Source organism: Protomyctophum bolini (genome assembly GCF_963924005.1).
Source record: "Protomyctophum bolini genome assembly, chromosome: 22".
Classification (NCBI taxonomy): Eukaryota; Metazoa; Chordata; class Actinopteri; order Myctophiformes; family Myctophidae; genus Protomyctophum; species Protomyctophum bolini.
The window spans coordinates 32,704,308-32,727,915 of NC_137883.1; the positions used below are offsets into that span (position 1 = coordinate 32,704,308).

General features: G+C 38.1%; 1 protein-coding gene across 2 annotated transcripts in view; it reads left to right on the forward strand.

The window, feature by feature from the left end:
- Positions 1 to 552: 552 nt before the first annotated feature.
- cdk7 (cyclin-dependent kinase 7) overlaps positions 553 to 23,608 on the forward strand; it is a 42,120-nt gene continuing 19,064 nt past the window's right edge. Inside the window, exons 1-8 of one of the 2 annotated variants that reach the window (XM_080755374.1) lie at positions 553 to 782; positions 840 to 983; positions 1,600 to 1,659; positions 1,871 to 1,904; positions 3,322 to 3,389; positions 9,097 to 9,165; positions 9,413 to 9,523; positions 10,838 to 10,956. In XM_080755374.1, the coding sequence (XP_080611500.1) occupies positions 918 to 983; positions 1,600 to 1,659; positions 1,871 to 1,904; positions 3,322 to 3,389; positions 9,097 to 9,165; positions 9,413 to 9,523; positions 10,838 to 10,956 (527 nt within the window). In that variant the 5' untranslated portion in view covers positions 553 to 782; positions 840 to 917. Of the gene's footprint in view, positions 984 to 1,599; positions 1,660 to 1,870; positions 1,905 to 3,321; positions 3,390 to 9,096; positions 9,166 to 9,412; positions 9,524 to 10,837; positions 10,957 to 23,608 lie in introns of both variants that reach the window. The other variant, XM_080755373.1, reaches the window with a different exon arrangement.

The window sequence follows — 23,608 nt, forward strand, 5'->3', positions numbered from 1 at the left end:
TTTTTTCCTCATGATCTCCGGGTTTTTTAAGTGTATGATGAATTGCACGATGGTGGACCCTCTTGTAAACAAGTGTAATTCTTTATTGTGTAGTCCACTCACAGTTAACAGTCTTTGTATTGAGTTGTAGCCTACTTGAAATGTTAATTGTACCCATTCTGCAAACTGTTAATAAATACTTAAATCAACAATCAAACAAACAAAGAAGCACAATGTTTTTGCTATGTTTTTCTTTGTTTTTTTTTCATTTATCCTATGTTTTTTTTTCTTATTTTATATTTTATTTTTACTATGTTTTTTTTTAGTTAGTGTTTGTAAACAATTGTAAGTATTGCCTTTTGTTAAATGTTAAATGTTTGTCTGTGTCGGACCCAAGGAAGACTAGCTTTTGTCAAGGCAAAAGCTAATGGGGATCCTTATAAACAATAAATAATAAAACAATAAACAAAGTCGCTTCGCTTATAAATAATAAACCGACATGGCAACCAGCGTCACGATGAACCATGGTTGACCCGGAAGCAGTAGTGGACCTTTAACAACAAAGCAGTGTAGTTGACAGTTGGTGATGCAGCGACACATGGAAGCAGAACAGAGAGCACTTTAACTTTTAGTTTGGCGAATAAACAACAACAGAAAGCAGTGCAGAAAGATAATTAACGGTTTTAGTTTACAGTTGGTTGGTGAAGCAGCGACACATATGGAAGCAGTACAGACTAGAGAGCACTTTAACTTGTAGTTTACAGTTATAGTTGGTGCAGCAACAGAAAGCAGTAAAGATCGAGGTTTAACAGTTAGTTTACAGTTGGTTGGTGCAGCAACAGAAAGCAGTAAAGATCGAGGTTTAACAGTTAGTTTACAGTTGGTTGGTGCAGCAACAGCAACAGAAACGACAGAAAGCAACAGCAACACATTGAAGCATGGCGCTGGATGTCAAGTCCAGGGCGAAGAGATACGAGAAGTTAGACTTCCTCGGAGAGGGACAGGTAATATTATTATTATTATTATTATTATTATTATTATAAAACATGAACAATAAACTCCTATCTGTGGTGACTGCATGGTTCATAAGTTAATATTATTATGAAGCTTAAACAATAGACTCTTATCTGTGGTGACTGCATGTTCCATAAGGTAATATTATTATGAAACATAAACAATAGACTCCTATCTGTGGTGACTGCATGTTCCATAAGGTAATATTGTTATGAAACGTAAACAATAGACTCTTATCTCTGGTGACTGCATGGTGGGTCCATAGCCTGAAGGACTTTGACAAGTCAGAGCTAATAACAGACAGCCTCTGTAGATAGCTTTAAAAACACTGGTTTTGATTTGAAACCTTTCTCATGTCAAGGTCCATTATTTACTTTAACCACCATTTGATGACATTTAGCCTCTCAGACCCATTTGAGCCACGGAACCACCATTTGATGACATTTAGCCTCACACAGAAAAATCGAAGAGCGACTGACATAGAAAACATTTTTAGAATCTGATCTCAGGTCAGAATGGCTTAAAACACCAAAAGGGATTCCCGTCTACTCTAGAATGTGTTAAATGCAAACGTTTCTTGTCTCTCTCTCTCTCTCCTGTCGTCAGTTTGCTACGGTCTACAAAGCCAGGGATAAAACCACGGACAACATCGTCGCGATCAAAAAGGTACCGCCTTTTAAAACGCTTCCTTTTCTCCTAAAGTGAACCTTTATTTACATCAATACAAGCTAGGGGGGCCTGAGACTGAAGTGACCGCCATGTTCTCTCTGTCTCTCTCTCTGTCTCTCTCTCTCTCTCTCTCTCTCTCTCTCTCTCTCTCTCTCTCTCTCTCTCTCTCTCTCTCTCTCTCTCTCTCCCTCTCTCTCCCCCCTGACAGATAAAGGTTGGCCATAGAACTGAAGCTAAAGATGGTGAGTTGGTGCACGTGCGCACACACACACACACACACACACACACACACACACGCGCGCATGCATCCACGCACGCACGCACACACACACACACACACACACACACACACATATACCGGTATACATACCTCTAAACGTTTACATGACGTTTTAGTTCTGTATATCTGCCTGTCATTAAATGTTCAGATGAATGAATGAATTGAATATGCAGGACCCCATTGGAAACAAGCCGTTGGGTTATAAATCCCCTTGTATTGAACTGTACTGTCCTGTGCTTCTTTTTATGTATTTAATCACTCATATGTACCACCGTGTACTCCAGGGGTGCCCACGTGTTTTTGCTAGTGATCGACCGATATGGTTTTTGGCCGATATATCCGATCACCGATTAGTGGACAATCAAAAAGCAGATAGCCGATATCATGAGCCGATTAATTAAAGTTAAAAAATTGTTGGTGCAAGAAGCACCAACATCGTGTGTGTGTGTGTGTGTGTGTGTGTGTGTGTGTGTGTGTGTGTGTGTGTGTGTGTGTGTGTGTGTGTGTGTGTGTGTGTGTGTGTAATTGTCCAGAACCGCGCCAAAAAGGCCTCTGCCCGGGCTCTGGACCGGGCCCCCATGCCCAGCGTCCATATATGGAGCTGGCCTGTTCTGACCTCACAGCACTCCATATTTGGACCTGACACAAGACAGAACTCCACAAGCCGGCTGCATATACTCCCTATTCGGGCATGCCTTACAAAGAACTCCATACATGGGCATAAAAGGGAGACAGACATAATATCTGGGTGGGGCATTAATTTACAACTTGCATCGTACCAAGTAGGTCAGAAATATAATAATCGGTCGTTTCTTTCCGATACCAGAAAAGTATTATCCCATTGCTGGAAATTGTTTAACCCATTTAGGCCTGACGTCGAAATATATATATATATATATATATATTTTTTTTTTTCTTTTCTGAAAAACCTCATGTTTCTTTATCAGTGGTTCTCAGAAACAAAGAATTGAGTTAAAATGTTCACTCTGTAATAATATTACTCTGTAAGCTTTAGCTATTTTTCATTAGCCAGTTTTTTAATATAACTTTAATGTTTGTGTGCAACACAAAAAACAAAGTATAATTGCATTGTGGGTTTGTGCATTGTGGGTTTTATATTTTAAATTATATATATATATATATATATATATATATATATATATATATATATATATTTATAGGAGCATGTCATGTGATCTACCGTTTGTGTTCTACTGGTAGATCACGATGTACGTTTTTGTGCACCCCTGATGTACTCTGTTAATGAAGTATTTAATCAATCAAAAGATGTAATCACTCTGTATTTATTTATTTATCGTCAGGCATCAACAGGACGGCCCTTCTCTCTAAACACTCTGTATTTATTTATTTATCGTCAGGCATCAACAGGACGGCCCTTCGAGAAATCAAACTTCTGCAGGAGTTGCATCATCCCAACATCATTGGAGTGAGTTCCACTTTAACCCCTTTTGGTGTTAGCATTATGTTATGCTTTAGCTATTGAAAAATAGCAGATCTACAACCTCATAGCGCACCACCGAGTGGCGCGCTAAGAGCTTGTAGGTCTGCTATTTTTTGAAAGATCGAAGAACGACTGACATAGAAACATAGCTTTTTCAGAAAACTGTCAGGATGTAGAAGACGGTTCTACTTTAAACCGGTTTAATCGGGACCCCGTGGCACAGTCTGTAGTGCTGTGTACAAAGAGGCTCTACGCACACCAAAGTCCTTGTGGCGGTGCCGATGCACAGGAGAAAACTATATAGGAGATCTTGAATGAACAAGAAGGTGGCCGCACACACCAATAGCCAGAGTACCAATATTTATTCGGACAGCAGGTAAGACAACATCCAACGTTTCGGCGGTTAAGCCTTCATCAGGGAATACAGGGCACATCATGGTTCACACTTACATATGGTGCCAGAGAGTCATGCAACCAATCAGAAGGGGGTAGGGGAACACGGGTTAAGTAAGACCTGTCCCTGTGAATTGAGAGGTCGGGATCATGGTCATGTGGTGTCTCAAGTTCACATACAAGAATTTCTCAAAAATGACTATAAGGCCTCCTAAGAGGATCTGGAATAAATATTCCTTGTCATGGAGACACAATGTATGAAAGAGTTACAGCAGAAAAGCAAATAACCATATAACAGCAATAACTATACAAAAATAAAAATAAAAAATATAATTAAATACATTCAATGCAATCAATATAGAAAAAACATTTTAAGTGGATTAAATACATGTACTGGCAATAGACCTGAATGCCCCTCTGTGGAGTCGGCCTGTATAGGTATAGGACACCTGCAGGTGAAGAGGGGGAAGGCGGCCATCAAAGTAAGGTTAAAAGGAGGATTTACCAAAAATAGTATTAAAAGGTTAAGTATAAAGGTACAAAAATATTTTTATTGTAATATATTTTTACAAAAAGGATTTAAGGTCAAAATCTACATTAAGGCCAAGGGGAGATAATGTTTTTAAGGACTGAATCCCAAAAGCTTCGCGTTTAACCCATTCTGACCTGACATCAGATTCATACGAGGTTTCCGCTGGACACACACTGGTCTGATTAACCCATTCTGACCCGAGATCAGATTCTAAAAATGTCAGTCGTTCTTCTCGATTTTTCAAAAATAGCAGACCTACAAGCTCGTAGCGCGCCACTCGGTGGCGCGCTATGAGCTTGTAGATCTGCTATTTTTCAATAGCTAAAGCATAACATGATGCCAACACCAAAACGGGTTCCCGTTCAGAATGGGTTAAGCAGAAGCTGATCGATCTGTCCTCCTCTTCTAGATACAGACACCTTTTCTATGCCTATATAATTTAGAGAGGATACAGGGTGGTTGGCTTCCACAAAATGGGTGGCAACAGGATATATAATATTCTTGCACCGAATAGTGCTACGGTGCTCAGCTATGCGTGCTTTTAATTCACGCGAAGTCATACCTACATATGCCTTGCCACAAGGGCATGTAAGAAGGTAAATGACAGCCCTAGTTGTGCATGTAATAATGCCTCTGATGGGGATATTTTTACCAGAATGAGGATGCTTAAATTTATGACATTTTCTAGTGCTGTTGCATTGGGCGCAAGAGCCGCATTTATAGTTGCCGTTAGGAATAGGAGCCAATACACGTTGAGTCGGGGTTGGGACAGGGGGTAAATCGGACTTGACCAAGTGCTTTCTGAGACTCTGACCACGAGAGAAAACAATCAGAGGAGGTTTGGAAAAGGTGTTTTTAAATAATGAATCCGATTGTAAAATATGCCAGTGTTTTTTAATAATATGACTGAAATTTTCAGACATTTTAGAGTAGGTAATAGAGAAGATGGTTGACTGAGTCTTGTTTTCTGACTGTCTGTGAAATAAATCAGACCTGGGTTTATGATTGATTTTATCCAGGGCGTTGTCAATCTGGGTATTAGAATAGCCCCGTTCTTTAAATTTAGCCTGCATATTTGTCAAATGCCGGTTCAAATCTGTAGGTTTCTTGCAAATGCGCTTGACTCTGCAGAATTGGCTATACGGTAAGCTGTTTTTTAGATGTAGAGGGTGACAGCTGTCAGCTCTCAGTAGGCTGTTTCGGTCAGTTGGCTTGGTGTAGAGGTCAGTATATAAAACACCATCTTCTCCCCTGCAGATCAGTAGATCCAGAAAGTTCAAAGAATGAAAATCAAAAGACATGGTTAATTTCAGATGATCTGAACATGAGTTAACAAACAAAAAAAAGTTATTAAGTTGTTCTCTTGTACCATTAAACAGAAGGAAGACATCATCTATATATCTTTTCCAGAGAGTTATATTTGTAAAAAAAAAACAGGATTACTGGGAAGTTTTGTATAAGAGATTTCATCCAGTAGCTGTCTATGACATTCCATGACATAATCAAACAACAAAAAAAGATGCACACATATCTCATTGTAACCTTAACATAGACGAGAAGCAAGCTTTGCTTGATCTCAAGTCTGATAATTCAATTGTAATTAAAGAGGCTGATAAAGGGGGCGCTGTTGTTTTGCTCAACAAATCTGATTATGTCATGGAATGTCATAGACAGCTACTGGATGAAATCTCTTATACAAAACTTCCCAGTAATCCTGTTGAAAACTTTAAGGGTACAGTAAATGACACTCTACAAGGTTTTTTACGTTCTGGTGAGATTACAAAAAAGGAATTTGAATTTCTTAATAAACAGCATCCTATGACACCAGTTTTCTATATTTTACCTAAACTTCATAGAAACTTTGAGAAACCCCCAGGTCGCCCCATTATATCAGGCATCGACTCCGTTACAGCACCTCTCTCTTCTTTTGTAGACTTTTTTATTAAACCCTTTAATGAACTCCTCCCGTCCTATGTGAAAGACACAGGTCACATGATATCCATTATTGAAAACCTTGAACCCTTAAGATCAGATACCTTTCTTGTCACGCTGGATGTAGAGTCGCTGTACACAAATGTACCTCACGAAGGCGGCATCCAGGCCCTGGAACATTTCCTATTAGAGCGCCCCACCTCAGCCATACCCTCTAACTCGTGCATTGTCACTCTGGCTGAGACAGTACTTACACACAATTACTTCATGTTTCAGGATGATTATTTTCTACAAAAGAGGGGTGTAGCGATGGGGTCACCTATGGCCCCTAATTACGCAGGCCTGTATGTTGGGTACCTAGAGAAATCAAAAATTCTCAATCCTGCTCAAAACCCATTTTTTACAAATATAACTCTCTGGAAAAGATATATAGATGATGTCTTCCTTCTGTTTAATGGTACAAGAGAACAACTTAATAACTTTTTTTTGTTTGTTAACTCATGTTCAGATCATCTGAAATTTACCATGTCTTTTGATTTTCATTCTTTGAACTTTCTGGATCTACTGATCTGCAGGGGAGAAGATGGTGTTTTATATACTGACCTCTACACCAAGCCAACTGACCGAAACAGCCTACTGAGAGCTGACAGCTGTCACCCTCTACATCTAAAAAACAGCTTACCGTATAGCCAATTCTGCAGAGTCAAGCGCATTTGCAAGAAACCTACAGATTTGAACCGGCATTTGACAAATATGCAGGCTAAATTTAAAGAACGGGGCTATTCTAATACCCAGATTGACAACGCACTGGATAAAATCAATCATAAACCCAGGTCTGATTTATTTCACAGACAGTCAGAAAACAAGACTCAGTCAACCATCTTCTCTACTACCTACTCTAAAATGTCTGAAAATTTCAGTCATATTATAAAAAAACACTGGCATATTTTACAATCGGATTCATTATTTAATAACACCTTTTCCAAACCTCCTCCTCCTCCTTGTTTTCTCTCGTGGTCAGAGTCTCAGAAATCACTTGGTCAAGTCCGATTTACCCCCTGTCCCAACCCCGACTCAACGTGTATTGGCTCCTATTCCTAACGGCAACTATAAATGCGGCTCTTGCGCCCAATGCAACAGCACTAGAAAATGTCATAAATTTAAGCATCCTCATTCTGGTAAAAATATCCCCATCAGAGGCATTATTACATGCACAACTAGGGCTGTCATTTACCTTCTTACATGCCCTTGTGGCAAGGCATATGTAGGTATGACTTCGCGTGAATTAAAAGCACGCATAGCTGAGCACCGTAGCACTATTCGGTGCAAGAATATTATATATCCTGTTGCCACCCATTTTGTGGAAGCCAACCACCCTGTATCCTCTCTAAATTATATAGGCATAGAAAAGGTGTCTGTATCTAGAAGAGGAGGACAGATCGATCAGCTTCTGCTTAAACGCAAAGCTTTTGGGATTCAGTCCTTAAAAACATTATCTCCCCTTGGCCTTAATGTAGATTTTGACCTTAAATCCTTTTTGTAAAAATATATTACAATAAAAATATTTTTGTACCTTTATACTTAACCTTTTAATACTATTTTTGGTAAATCCTCCTTTTAACCTTACTTTGATGGCCGCCTTCCCCCTCTTCACCTGCAGGTGTCCTATACCTATACAGGCCGACTCCACAGAGGGGCATTCAGGTCTATTGCCAGTACATGTATTTAATCCACTTAAAATGTTTTTTCTATATTGATTGCATTGAATGTATTTAATTATATTTTTTATTTTTATTTTTGTATAGTTATTGCTGTTATATGGTTATTTGCTTTTCTGCTGTAACTCTTTCATACATTGTGTCTCCATGACAAGGAATATTTATTCCAGATCCTCTTAGGAGGCCTTATAGTCATTTTTGAGAAATTCTTGTATGTGAACTTGAGACACCACATGACCATGATCCCGACCTCTCAATTCACAGGGACAGGTCTTATTTAACCCGTGTTCCCCTACCCCCTTCTGATTGGTTGCATGACTCTCTGGCACCATATGTAAGTGTGAACCATGATGTGCCCTGTATTCCCTGATGAAGGCTTAACCGCCGAAACGTTGGATGTTGTCTTACCTGCTGTCCGAATAAATATTGGTACTCTGGCTATTGGTGTGTGCGGCCACCTTCTTGTTCATTCAAGATCTCCTATACAGTCTGTAGTGCTGTCAGCTAGAAGGTACCGGGGTTGGAATAACGTGTTCGTTATGCTTCCTGAAGGAAGGAAGCATGAGCTCTGTTCGGGGCTCTCCCCACGTTGGCAGAGGGAGAGTAGCGCCCAGGATTACAGTTTAGGCAATCGGTTGTTAAAATGGGTTACAAAAATCCTGCTATGACTCTTTTTTATTTTTTATCCATTATTATCCCAGTCGTATTCACTGCCGTAGAAATGTTTTAATTAGGGGCGGCTGTGGCTCTGGAGGTAGAGCAGGTCGTCCAATGATCCATGGGTCGGCGGTTCGAATCCCGGCTCCTCCTCCTCCTGTCCACATGTCGAAGTGTCCTTGGGCAAGACACTGAACCCTACACTGCCTCCAATGAGTCGGTGGGAAGTGTTCACCACTTCACCTCCCAATGTATGAATGAATGAACCTTCACCTCCCAATGTATGAATGAATGAACCTTCACCTCCCAACGTATGAATGAATGAACCTTCACCTCCCAACGTATGAATGAATGAACCTTCACCTCCCAACGTATGAATGAATGAACCGTTGTAAAGCGCTTTGAGCGCTTGGAAAAGCCAATGTTCCCACCCATGTTTAATCTGTGTTGTGGTTCTCAGCTGCTGGATGCCTTCGGTCACAAATCCAACATCAGTCTGGTGTTTGACTTCATGGAGACGGATCTGGAGGTGAGAACGTTTTAAATTAAGGCCTATAGATGAATGTTATTATTATTATTATTATTATTATAGATGAATGTCATTCATTTATTTCATGCATTATTTGTGGTTACCCGCGGTAACCACGGCTAAAACCGCAATGCGCACATCTATGATTGTACGGTAATAATATTAATCTGTTACAATCTCTCTCTCTCTCTCTCTCTCTCTCTCTCTCTCTCTCTCTCTCTGTGTGTGGGTGTCTCTCTCCCTCCAGGTGATCATTAAAGACAGCAGTCTGGTTCTAACTCCCGCCAACATCAAAGCTTACACCCTGATGACCCTCCAGGGCCTGGAATACATGCACACCCACTGGATACTGCACCGGGTGAGAGACACTCACATTACATACAGAGAGAGAGAGAGAGAGAGAATACATGCACACCCACTGGATACTGCACCGGGTGAGAGACACTCACATTACATACAGAGAGAGAGAGAGAGAGAGAGAGAGAGAGAATACATGCACACCCACTGGATACTGCACCGGGTGAGAGACACTCACATTACATACAGAGAGAGAGAGAGAGAGAGAATACATGCACACCCACTGGATCCTACACCGGGTGAGAGACACTCACATTACATACAGAGAGAGAGAGAGAGAGAGAGAGAGAGAGAGAAAATACATGCACACCCACTGGATCCTACACCGGGTGAGAGACACTGACAATACATACAGAGAGAGAGAGAGAGAATGACCCTCCAGGGGCTGGAATACATGCACACCCACTGGATCCTACACCGGGTGAGAGACACTGACAATACATACAGAGAGAGAGAGAGAGAATGACCCTCCAGGGGCTGGAATACATGCACACCCACTGGATCCTACACCGGGTGAGAGACATACAGTAGACTTAACATAGAGAGAGAGAATACATGCACACCCACTGGATCCTACACCGGGTGAGAGATATACAGTAGACCTAACATAGAGAGAGAGAGAATACATGCACACCCACTGGATACTACACCGGGTGAGAGATATACAGTAGACCTAACATAAAGAGAGAGAGAGAGAATACATGCACACCCACTGGATACTACACCGGGTGAGAGATATACAGTAGACCTAACATAGAGAGAGAGAGAGAGAGAATACATGCACACCCACTGGATACTACACCGGGTGAGAGATATACAGTAGACCTAACATAGAGAGAGAGAGAGAGAGAATACATGCACACCCACTGGATACTACACCGGGTGAGAGACATAGACCTAACATAGAGAGAGAGAGAGAATACATGCACACCCACTGGATACTACACCGGGTGAGAGACATAGACCTAACATAGAGAGAGAGAGATCCTGCACCGGCTGAGAGACACTCGCATTACATACATACAGAGAGAGAGATCGAGAGTCTCTTAATTGTCAGTACATTAATTGTCAGTACATTAATAGTCAGTACATTAATAGTCATTACATTAATAGTCAGTACATTAATAGTCATAGCTTTAGTCATCATAGCCTAGTTTTTATTTAGTGTTCATTCAGTTTTCTAAATTAACAGATTGTGAATGTGTGTTTTTATTATTATTTATTTATTGTGAATGTGTTTTATTATTATTTATTATTGTGAATGTGTGTTATTATTATTATTATTATTGTGAATGTGTTTTATTTGTCCCTCTAGGATCTGAAACCCAATAATCTTCTGCTGGACGGGAGTGGCGTGTTGAAGCTGGCAGATTTTGGGCTGGCCAAAGCCTTCGGAAGTCCAAACAGAGTCTACACACACCAGGTGGTGACCAGGTGGGTCCACTCCCTTCCTGGTCTAGAGGGGCAGGTAGCCTGGCCCAGCCAGCGTGCTTTCTGGTCTAGAGGGGCGGGTAGCCTGGCCCAGCCAGCGTGCTTTCTGGTCTAGAGGGGCGGGTAGCCTGGCCCAGCCAGCGTGCTTTCTGGTCTAGAGGGGCGGGTAGCCTGGCCCAGCCAGCGTGCTTTCTGGTCTAGAGGGGCGGGTAGCCTGGCCCAGCCAGCATGCTTTCTGGTCTAGAGGGGCGGGTAGCCTGGCCCAGCCAGCGTGCTTTCTGATGCGTTTGGAGTCATTTATTTTTTTTGAAGCACACTTCTGTTATGCCCATAGCATATTCTCTTTTATAGTGACAGAGGCATACTATATAGCAAATGAAAGCTATAAACCTATACTTTCACCAGGAAGAGAGAGTAAATCTCTGCCATCTTTAGTTTTCAAAATGTAGCTATTTGAATGAGTCTAGAACTTTTCAGTCTAGCACGTCAGTCTCTCGTTTTTGACCAGTCACATTCATATACCCATAGCATATTTCTGTAATAAAGTGAACATGTCACGGAATATACCAATTGACAGAGGAGCATTTCCTCTTTAACCAGAAAAAAAAAATGTGTTTGTAGTATGTTGCATTCTGTAGATACAGGCAGTTTTATACCTGCTCAGTTTCAAGCTTAACAGGAATCTTTAAAAATGCGTTTGGAGTCATTTATTTTTTTTGAAGCACACTTCTGTTATGCCCATAGCATATTCTCTTTTATAGTGACAGAGGCATACTATATAGCAAATGAAAGCTATAAACCTATACTTTCACCAGGAAGAGAGAGTAAATCTCTGCCATCTTTAGTTTTCAAAATGTAGCTATTTGAATGAGTCTAGAACTTTTCAGTCTAGCACGTCAGTCTCTCGTTTTTGACCAGTCACATTCATATACCCATAGCATATTTCTGTAATAATGTGAACATGTCACGGAATATACCAATTGACAGAGGAGCATTTCCTCTTTAACCAGAAAAAAAAATTGTGTTTGTAGTATGTTGCATTCTGTAGATACAGGCAGTTTTATACCTGCTCAGTTTCAAGCTTAACAGGAATCTTTAAAAATGCGTTTAGAGTCATTTATTTTTTTTGAAGCACACTTCTGTTATGCCCATAGCATATTCTCTTTTATAGTGACAGAGGCATACTATATAGCAAATGAAAGCTATAAACCTATACTTTCACCAGGAAGAGAGAGTAAATCTCTGCCATCTTTAGTTTTCAAAATGTAGCTATTTGAATGAGTCTAGAACTTTTCAGTCTAGCACGTCAGTCTCTCGTTTTTGACCAGTCACATTCATATACCCATAGCATATTTCTGTAATAATGTGAACATGTCACGGATTATACCAATTGACAGAGGAGCATTTCCTCTTTAACCAGAAAAAAAAATTGTGTTTGTAGTATGTTGCATTCTGTAGATACAGGCAGTTTTATACCTGCTCAGTTTCAAGCTTAACAGGAATCTTTAAAAATGCGTTTGGAGTCATTTATTTTTTTTGAAGCACACTTCTGTTATGCCCATAGCATATTCTCTTTTATAGTGACAGAGGCATACTATATAGCAAATGAAAGCTATAAACCTATACTTTCACCAGGAAGAGAGAGTAAATCTCTGCCATCTTTAGTTTTCAAAATGTAGCTATTTGAATGAGTCTAGAACTTTTCAGTCTAGCACGTCAGTCTCTCGTTTTTGACCAGTCACATTCATATACCCATAGCATATTTCTGTAATAATGTGAACATGTCACGGAATATACCAATTGACAGAGGAGCATTTCCTCTTTAACCAGAAAAAAAATTGTGTTTGTAGTATGTTGCATTCTGTAGATACAGGCAGTTTTATACCTGCTCAGTTTCAAGCTTAACAGGAATCTTTAAAAATGCGTTTAGAGTCATTTATTTTTTTTGAAGCACACTTCTGTTATGCCCATAGCATATTCTCTTTTATAGTGACAGAGGCATACTATATAGCAAATGAAAGCTATAAACCTATACTTTCACCAGGAAGAGAGAGTAAATCTCTGCCATCTTTAGTTTTCAAAATGTAGCTATTTGAATGAGTCTAGAACTTTTCAGTCTAGCACGTCAGTCTCTCGTTTTTGACCAGTCACATTCATATACCCATAGCATATTTCTGTAATAATGTGAACATGTCACGGAATATACCAATTGACAGAGGAGCATTTCCTCTTTAACCAGAAAAAAAAATTGTGTTTGTAGTATGTTGCATTCTGTAGATACAGGGAGTTTTATACCTGCTCAGTTTCAAGCTTAACAGGAATCTTTAAAAATGCGTTTAGAGTCATTTATTTTTTTTGAAGCACACTTCTGTTATGCCCATAGCATATTCTCTTTTATAGTGACAGAGGCATACTATATAGCAAATGAAAGCTATAAACCTATACTTTCACCAGGAAGAGAGAGTAAATCTCTGCCATCTTTAGTTTTCAAAATGTAGCTATTTGAATGAGTCTAGAACTTTTCAGTCTAGCACGTCAGTCTCTCGTTTTTGACCAGTCACATTCATATACCCATAGCATATTTCTGTAATAATGTGAACATGTCACGGAATATACCAATTGACAGAGGAGCATTTCCTCTTTAACCAGAAAAAAAAATTGTGTTTGTAGTATGTTGCATTCTGTAGATACAGGCAGTTTTATACCTGCTCAGTTTCAAGCTTAACAGGAATCTTTAAAAATGCGTTTAGAGTCATTTATTTTTTTTGAAGCACACTTCTGTTATGCCCATAGCATATTCTCTTTTATAGTGACAGAGGCATACTATATAGCAAATGAAAGCTATAAACCTATACTTTCACCAGGAAGAGAGAGTAAATCTCTGCCATCTTTAGTTTTCAAAATGTAGCTATTTGAATGAGTCTAGAACTTTTCAGTCTAGCACGTCAGTCTCTCGTTTTTGACCAGTCACATTCATATACCCATAGCATATTTCTGTAATAATGTGAACATGTCACGGAATATACCAATTGACAGAGGAGCATTTCCTCTTTAACCAGAAAAAAAAATTGTGTTTGTAGTATGTTGCATTCTGTAGATACAGGCAGTTTTATACCTGCTCAGTTTCAAGCTTAACAGGAATCTTTAAAAATGCGTTTAGAGTCATTTATTTTTTTTGAAGCACACTTCTGTTATGCCCATAGCATATTCTCTTTTATAGTGACAGAGGCATACTATATAGCAAATGAAAGCTATAAACCTATACTTTCACCAGGAAGAGAGAGTAAATCTCTGCCATCTTTAGTTTTCAAAATGTAGCTATTTGAATGAGTCTAGAACTTTTCAGTCTAGCACGTCAGTCTCTCGTTTTTGACCAGTCACATTCATATACCCATAGCATATTTCTGTAATAATGTGAACATGTCACGGAATATACCAATTGACAGAGGAGCATTTCCTCTTTAACCAGAAAAAAAAATTGTGTTTGTAGTATGTTGCATTCTGTAGATACAGGCAGTTTTATACCTGCTCAGTTTCAAGCTTAACAGGAATCTTTAAAAATGCGTTTGGAGTCATTTATTTTTTTTGAAGCACACTTCTGTTATGCCCATAGCATATTCTCTTTTATAGTGACAGAGGCATACTATATAGCAAATGAAAGCTATAAACCTATACTTTCACCAGGAAGAGAGAGTAAATCTCTGCCATCTTTAGTTTTCAAAATGTAGCTATTTGAATGAGTCTAGAACTTTTCAGTCTAGCACGTCAGTCTCTCGTTTTTGACCAGTCACATTCATATACCCATAGCATATTTCTGTAATAATGTGAACATGTCACGGAATATACCAATTGACAGAGGAGCATTTCCTCTTTAACCAGAAAAAAAAATTGTGTTTGTAGTATGTTGCATTCTGTAGATACAGGCAGTTTTATACCTGCTCAGTTTCAAGCTTAACAGGAATCTTTAAAAATGCGTTTAGAGTCATTTATTTTTTTTGAAGCACACTTCTGTTATGCCCATAGCATATTCTCTTTTATAGTGACAGAGGCATACTATATAGCAAATGAAAGCTATAAACCTATACTTTCACCAGGAAGAGAGAGTAAATCTCTGCCATCTTTAGTTTTCAAAATGTAGCTATTTGAATGAGTCTAGAACTTTTCAGTCTAGCACGTCAGTCTCTCGTTTTTGACCAGTCACATTCATATACCCATAGCATATTTCTGTAATAATGTGAACATGTCACGGAATATACCAATTGACAGAGGAGCATTTCCTCTTTAACCAGAAAAAAAAATTGTGTTTGTAGTATGTTGCATTCTGTAGATACAGGCAGTTTTATACCTGCTCAGTTTCAAGCTTAACAGGAATCTTTAAAAATGCGTTTGGAGTCATTTATTTTTTTTGAAGCACACTTCTGTTATGCCCATAGCATATTCTCTTTTATAGTGACAGAGGCATACTATATAGCAAATGAAAGCTATAAACCTATACTTTCACCAGGAAGAGAGAGTAAATCTCTGCCATCTTTAGTTTTCAAAATGTAGCTATTTGAATGAGTCTAGAACTTTTCAGTCTAGCACGTCAGTCTCTCGTTTTTGACCAGTCACATTCATATACCCATAGCATATTTCTGTAATAATGTGAACATGTCACGGAATATACCAATTGACAGAGGAGCATTTCCTCTTTAACCAGAAAAAAAAATTGTGTTTGTAGTATGTTGCATTCTGTAGATACAGGGAGTTTTATACCTGCTCAGTTTCAAGCTTAACAGGAATCTTTAAAAATGCGTTTAGAGTCATTTATTTTTTTTGAAGCACACTTCTGTTATGCCCATAGCATATTCTCTTTTATAGTGACAGAGGCATACTATATAGCAAATGAAAGCTATAAACCTATACTTTCACCAGGAAGAGAGAGTAAATCTCTGCCATCTTTAGTTTTCAAAATGTAGCTATTTGAATGAGTCTAGAACTTTTCAGTCTAGCACGTCAGTCTCTCGTTTTTGACCAGTCACATTCATATACCCATAGCATATTTCTGTAATAATGTGAACATGTCACGGAATATACCAATTGACAGAGGAGCATTTCCTCTTTAACCAGAAAAAAAAATTGTGTTTGTAGTATGTTGCATTCTGTAGATACAGGCAGTTTTATACCTGCTCAGTTTCAAGCTTAACAGGAATCTTTAAAAATGCGTTTGGAGTCATTTATTTATTTTGAAGCACACTTCTGTTATGCCCATAGCATATTCTCTTTTATAGTGACAGAGGCATACTATATAGCAAATGAAAGCTATAAACCTATACTTTCACCAGGAAGAGAGAGTAAATCTCTGCCATCTTTAGTTTTCAAAATGTAGCTATTTGAATGAGTCTAGAACTTTTCAGTCTAGCACGTCAGTCTCTCGTTTTTGACCAGTCACATTCATATACCCATAGCATATTTCTGTAATAATGTGAACATGTCACGGAATATACCAATTGACAGAGGAGCATTTCCTCTTTAACCAGAAAAAAAAATTGTGTTTGTAGTATGTTGCATTCTGTAGATACAGGGAGTTTTATACCTGCTCAGTTTCAAGCTTAACAGGAATCTTTAAAAATGCGTTTAGAGTCATTTTTTTTTTGAAGCACACTTCTGTTATGCCCATAGCATATTCTCTTTTATAGTGACAGAGGCATACTATATAGCAAATGAAAGCTATAAACCTATACTTTCACCAGGAAGAGAGAGTAAATCTCTGCCATCTTTAGTTTTCAAAATGTAGCTATTTGAATGAGTCTAGAACTTTTCAGTCTAGCACGTCAGTCTCTCGTTTTTGACCAGTCACATTCATATACCCATAGCATATTTCTGTAATAATGTGAACATGTCACGGAATATACCAATTGACAGAGGAGCATTTCCTATTTAACCAGAAAAAAAAATTGTGTTTGTAGTATGTTGCATTCTGTAGATACAGGCAGTTTTATACCTGCTCAGTTTCAAGCTTAACACATTTAGTACCGGAACTGCATCAAAATAAAGGCGCAGCTTGCGCCGGAGTAATCGCCAGAGTAGTGATCGCTTCCATTTTGAAAGCCATGAACCGGAAATACTTTCTTAAAAAAGTTGACTGACAAAGTGCCATCACAATCTCCGATCATCTTAATATATTTATATACGCTACAAAAAGAGTTCATATTTTGCGGGAGAGACGGATGAGGAGCAGAAACGCAGCGCCAGCATATCGATCCATTCATCACCACGGAGAGCGCCCTGGATGAGGAGATACGAGTCATTCTTTCCGCCGCGCTAACATGGGAGTCAATGACAAGCTAATAGTTTCACAGAGCGTTAGCATACGGCAAGCGAAAAGCGAAATGCCAAAAAAAAAAGAAGTAATTATTCTGAATATTATTATCTCGCCCCGCGTCGTTTGGACGTCGCTAGGACGTCCACAGACGTCTAAGGCACCTCTCGGTTCCAATCCTTATGACGTTTCAGGACGTGTTATGTACTAAATGTGTTAACAGGAATCTTTAAAAATGCGTTTAGAGTAATTTATTTTTTTTGAAGCACACATCTGTTATGCCCATAGCATATTCTCTTTTATAGTGACAGAGGCATACTATATAGCAAATGAAAGCTATAAACCTATACTTTCACCAGGAAGAGAGAGTAAATCTCTGCCATCTTTAGTTTTCAAAATGTAGCTATTTGAATGAGTCTAGAACTTTTCAGTCTAGCACGTCAGTCTCTCGTTTTTGACCAGTCACATTCATATACCCATAGCATATTTCTGTAATAATGTGAACATGTCACGGAATATACCAATTGACAGAGGAGCATTTCCTATTTAACCAGAAAAAAAAATTGTGTTTGTAGTATGTTGCATTCTGTAGATACAGGCAGTTTTATACCTGCTCAGTTTCAAGCTTAACAGGAATCTTTAAAAATGCGTTTAGAGTAATTTATTTTTTTTGAAGCACACTTCTGTTATGCCCATAGCATATTCTCTTTTATAGTGACAGAGGCATACTATATAGCAAATGAAAGCTATAAACCTATACTTTCACCAGGAAGAGAGAGTAAATCTCTGCCATCTTTAGTTTTCAAAATGTAGCTATTTGAATGAGTCTAGAACTTTTCAGTCTAGCACGTCAGTCTCTCGTTTTTGACCAGTCACATTCATATACCCATAGCATATTTCTGTAATAATGTGAACATGTCACGGAATATACCAATTGACAGAGGAGCATTTCCTCTTTAACCAGAAAAAAAAATTGTGTTTGTAGTATGTTGCATTCTGTAGATACAGGGAGTTTTATACCTGCTCAGTTTCAAGCTTAACAGGAATCTTTAAAAATGCGTTTAGAGTCATTTATTTTTTTTGAAGCACACTTCTGTTATGCCCATAGCATATTCTCTTTTATAGTGACAGAGGCATACTATATAGCAAATGAAAGCTATAAACCTATACTTTCACCAGGAAGAGAGAGTAAATCTCTGCCATCTTTAGTTTTCAAAATGTAGCTATTTGAATGAGTCTAGAACTTTTCAGTCTAGCACGTCAGTCTCTCGTTTTTGACCAGTCACATTCATATACCCATAGCATATTTCTGTAATAATGTGAACATGTCACGGAATATACCAATTGACAGAGGAGCATTTCCTCTTTAACCAGAAAAAAAAATTGTGTTTGTAGTATGTTGCATTCTGTAGATACAGGCAGTTTTATACCTGCTCAGTTTCAAGCTTAACAGGAATCTTTAAAAATGCGTTTGGAGTCATTTATTTATTTTGAAGCACACTTCTGTTATGCCCATAGCATATTCTCTTTTATAGTGACAGAGGCATACTATATAGCAAATGAAAGCTATAAACCTATACTTTCACCAGGAAGAGAGAGTAAATCTCTGCCATCTTTAGTTTTCAAAATGTAGCTATTTGAATGAGTCTAGAACTTTTCAGTCTAGCACGTCAGTCTCTCGTTTTTGACCAGTCACATTCATATACCCATAGCATATTTCTGTAATAATGTGAACATGTCACGGAATATACCAATTGACAGAGGAGCATTTCCTCTTTAACCAGAAAAAAAAATTGTGTTTGTAGTATGTTGCATTCTGTAGATACAGGGAGTTTTATACCTGCTCAGTTTCAAGCTTAACAGGAATCTTTAAAAATGCGTTTAGAGTCATTTTTTTTTTGAAGCACACTTCTGTTATGCCCATAGCATATTCTCTTTTATAGTGACAGAGGCATACTATATAGCAAATGAAAGCTATAAACCTATACTTTCACCAGGAAGAGAGAGTAAATCTCTGCCATCTTTAGTTTTCAAAATGTAGCTATTTGAATGAGTCTAGAACTTTTCAGTCTAGCACGTCAGTCTCTCGTTTTTGACCAGTCACATTCATATACCCATAGCATATTTCTGTAATAATGTGAACATGTCACGGAATATACCAATTGACAGAGGAGCATTTCCTATTTAACCAGAAAAAAAAATTGTGTTTGTAGTATGTTGCATTCTGTAGATACAGGCAGTTTTATACCTGCTCAGTTTCAAGCTTAACACATTTAGTACCGGAACTGCATCAAAATAAAGGCGCAGCTTGCGCCGGAGTAATCGCCAGAGTAGTGATCGCTTCCATTTTGAAAGCCATGAACCGGAAATACTTTCTTAAAAAAGTTGACTGACAAAGTGCCATCACAATCTCCGATCATCTTAATATATTTATATACGCTACAAAAAGAGTTCATATTTTGCGGGAGAGACGGATGAGGAGCAGAAACGCAGCGCCAGCATATCGATCCATTCATCACCACGGAGAGCGCCCTGGATGAGGAGATACGAGTCATTCTTTCCGCCGCGCTAACATGGGAGTCAATGACAAGCTAATAGTTTCACAGAGCGTTAGCATACGGCAAGCGAAAAGCGAAATGCCAAAAAAAAAAGAAGTAATTATTCTGAATATTATTATCTCGCCCCGCGTCGTTTGGACGTCGCTAGGACGTCCACAGACGTCTAAGGCACCTCTCGGTTCCAATCCTTATGACGTTTCAGGACGTGTTATGTACTAAATGTGTTAACAGGAATCTTTAAAAATGCGTTTAGAGTAATTTATTTTTTTTGAAGCACACATCTGTTATGCCCATAGCATATTCTCTTTTATAGTGACAGAGGCATACTATATAGCAAATGAAAGCTATAAACCTATACTTTCACCAGGAAGAGAGAGTAAATCTCTGCCATCTTTAGTTTTCAAAATGTAGCTATTTGAATGAGTCTAGAACTTTTCAGTCTAGCACGTCAGTCTCTCGTTTTTGACCAGTCACATTCATATACCCATAGCATATTTCTGTAATAATGTGAACATGTCACGGAATATACCAATTGACAGAGGAGCATTTCCTATTTAACCAGAAAAAAAAATTGTGTTTGTAGTATGTTGCATTCTGTAGATACAGGCAGTTTTATACCTGCTCAGTTTCAAGCTTAACAGGAATCTTTAAAAATGCGTTTAGAGTAATTTATTTTTTTTGAAGCACACTTCTGTTATGCCCATAGCATATTCTCTTTTATAGTGACAGAGGCATACTATATAGCAAATGAAAGCTATAAACCTATACTTTCACCAGGAAGAGAGAGTAAATCTCTGCCATCTTTAGTTTTCAAAATGTAGCTATTTGAATGAGTCTAGAACTTTTCAGTCTAGCACGTCAGTCTCTCGTTTTTGACCAGTCACATTCATATACCCATAGCATATTTCTGTAATAATGTGAACATGTCACGGAATATACCAATTGACAGAGGAGCATTTCCTCTTTAACCAGAAAAAAAAATTGTGTTTGTAGTATGTTGCATTCTGTAGATACAGGGAGTTTTATACCTGCTCAGTTTCAAGCTTAACAGGAATCTTTAAAAATGCGTTTAGAGTCATTTATTTTTTTTGAAGCACACTTCTGTTATGCCCATAGCATATTCTCTTTTATAGTGACAGAGGCATACTATATAGCAAATGAAAGCTATAAACCTATACTTTCACCAGGAAGAGAGAGTAAATCTCTGCCATCTTTAGTTTTCAAAATGTAGCTATTTGAATGAGTCTAGAACTTTTCAGTCTAGCACGTCAGTCTCTCGTTTTTGACCAGTCACATTCATATACCCATAGCATATTTCTGTAATAATGTGAACATGTCACGGAATATACCAATTGACAGAGGAGCATTTCCTCTTTAACCAGAAAAAAAATTGTGTTTGTAGTATGTTGCATTCTGTAGATACAGGCAGTTTTATACCTGCTCAGTTTCAAGCTTAACAGGAATCTTTAAAAATGCGTTTAGAGTCATTTATTTTTTTTGAAGCACACTTCTGTTATGCCCATAGCATATTCTCTTTTATAGTGACAGAGGCATACTATATAGCAAATGAAAGCTATAAACCTATACTTTCACCAGGAAGAGAGAGTAAATCTCTGCCATCTTTAGTTTTCAAAATGTAGCTATTTGAATGAGTCTAGAACTTTTCAGTCTAGCACGTCAGTCTCTCGTTTTTGACCAGTCACATTCATATACCCATAGCATATTTCTGTAATAATGTGAACATGTCACGGAATATACCAATTGACAGAGGAGCATTTCCTCTTTAACCAGAAAAAAAAATTGTGTTTGTAGTATGTTGCATTCTGTAGATACAGGCAGTTTTATACCTGCTCAGTTTCAAGCTTAACAGGAATCTTTAAAAATGCGTTTAGAGTCATTTATTTTATTTGAAGCACACTTCTGTTATGCCCATAGCATATTCTCTTTTATAGTGACAGAGGCATACTATATAGCAAATGAAAGCTATAAACCTATACTTTCACCAGGAAGAGAGAGTAAATCTCTGCCATCTTTAGTTTTCAAAATGTAGCTATTTGAATGAGTCTAGAACTTTTCAGTCTAGCACGTCAGTCTCTCGTTTTTGACCAGTCACATTCATATACCCATAGCATATTTCTGTAATAATGTGAACATGTCACGGAATATACCAATTGACAGAGGAGCATTTCCTCTTTAACCAGAAAAAAAAATTGTGTTTGTAGTATGTTGCATTCTGTAGATACAGGCAGTTTTATACCTGCTCAGTTTCAAGCTTAACAGGAATCTTTAAAAATGCGTTTAGAGTCATTTATTTTTTTTGAAGCACACTTCTGTTATGCCCATAGCATATTCTCTTTTATAGTGACAGAGGCATACTATATAGCAAATGAAAGCTATAAACCTATACTTTCACCAGGAAGAGAGAGTAAATCTCTGCCATCTTTAGTTTTCAAAATGTAGCTATTTGAATGAGTCTAGAACTTTTCAGTCTAGCACGTCAGTCTCTCGTTTTTGACCAGTCACATTCATATACCCATAGCATATTTCTGTAATAATGTGAACATGTCACGGAATATACCAATTGACAGAGGAGCATTTCCTCTTTAACCAGAAAAAAAAATTGTGTTTGTAGTATGTTGCATTCTGTAGATACAGGGAGTTTTATACCTGCTCAGTTTCAAGCTTAACAGGAATCTTTAAAAATGCGTTTAGAGTCATTTATTTTTTTTGAAGCACACTTCTGTTATGCCCATAGCATATTCTCTTTTATAGTGACAGAGGCATACTATATAGCAAATGAAAGCTATAAACCTATACTTTCACCAGGAAGAGAGAGTAAATCTCTGCCATCTTTAGTTTTCAAAATGTAGCTATTTGAATGAGTCTAGAACTTTTCAGTCTAGCACGTCAGTCTCTCGTTTTTGACCAGTCACATTCATATACCCATAGCATATTTCTGTAATAATGTGAACATGTCACGGAATATACCAATTGACAGAGGAGCATTTCCTCTTTAACCAGAAAAAAAATTGTGTTTGTAGTATGTTGCATTCTGTAGATACAGGCAGTTTTATACCTGCTCAGTTTCAAGCTTAACAGGAATCTTTAAAAATGCGTTTAGAGTCATTTATTTTTTTTGAAGCACACTTCTGTTATGCCCATAGCATATTCTCTTTTATAGTGACAGAGGCATACTATATAGCAAATGAAAGCTATAAACCTATACTTTCACCAGGAAGAGAGAGTAAATCTCTGCCATCTTTAGTTTTCAAAATGTAGCTATTTGAATGAGTCTAGAACTTTTCAGTCTAGCACGTCAGTCTCTCGTTTTTGACCAGTCACATTCATATACCCATAGCATATTTCTGTAATAATGTGAACATGTCACGGAATATACCAATTGACAGAGGAGCATTTCCTCTTTAACCAGAAAAAAAAATTGTGTTTGTAGTATGTTGCATTCTGTAGATACAGGCAGTTTTATACCTGCTCAGTTTCAAGCTTAACAGGAATCTTTAAAAATGCGTTTAGAGTCATTTATTTTATTTGAAGCACACTTCTGTTATGCCCATAGCATATTCTCTTTTATAGTGACAGAGGCATACTATATAGCAAATGAAAGCTATAAACCTATACTTTCACCAGGAAGAGAGAGTAAATCTCTGCCATCTTTAGTTTTCAAAATGTAGCTATTTGAATGAGTCTAGAACTTTTCAGTCTAGCACGTCAGTCTCTCGTTTTTGACCAGTCACATTCATATACCCATAGCATATTTCTGTAATAATGTGAACATGTC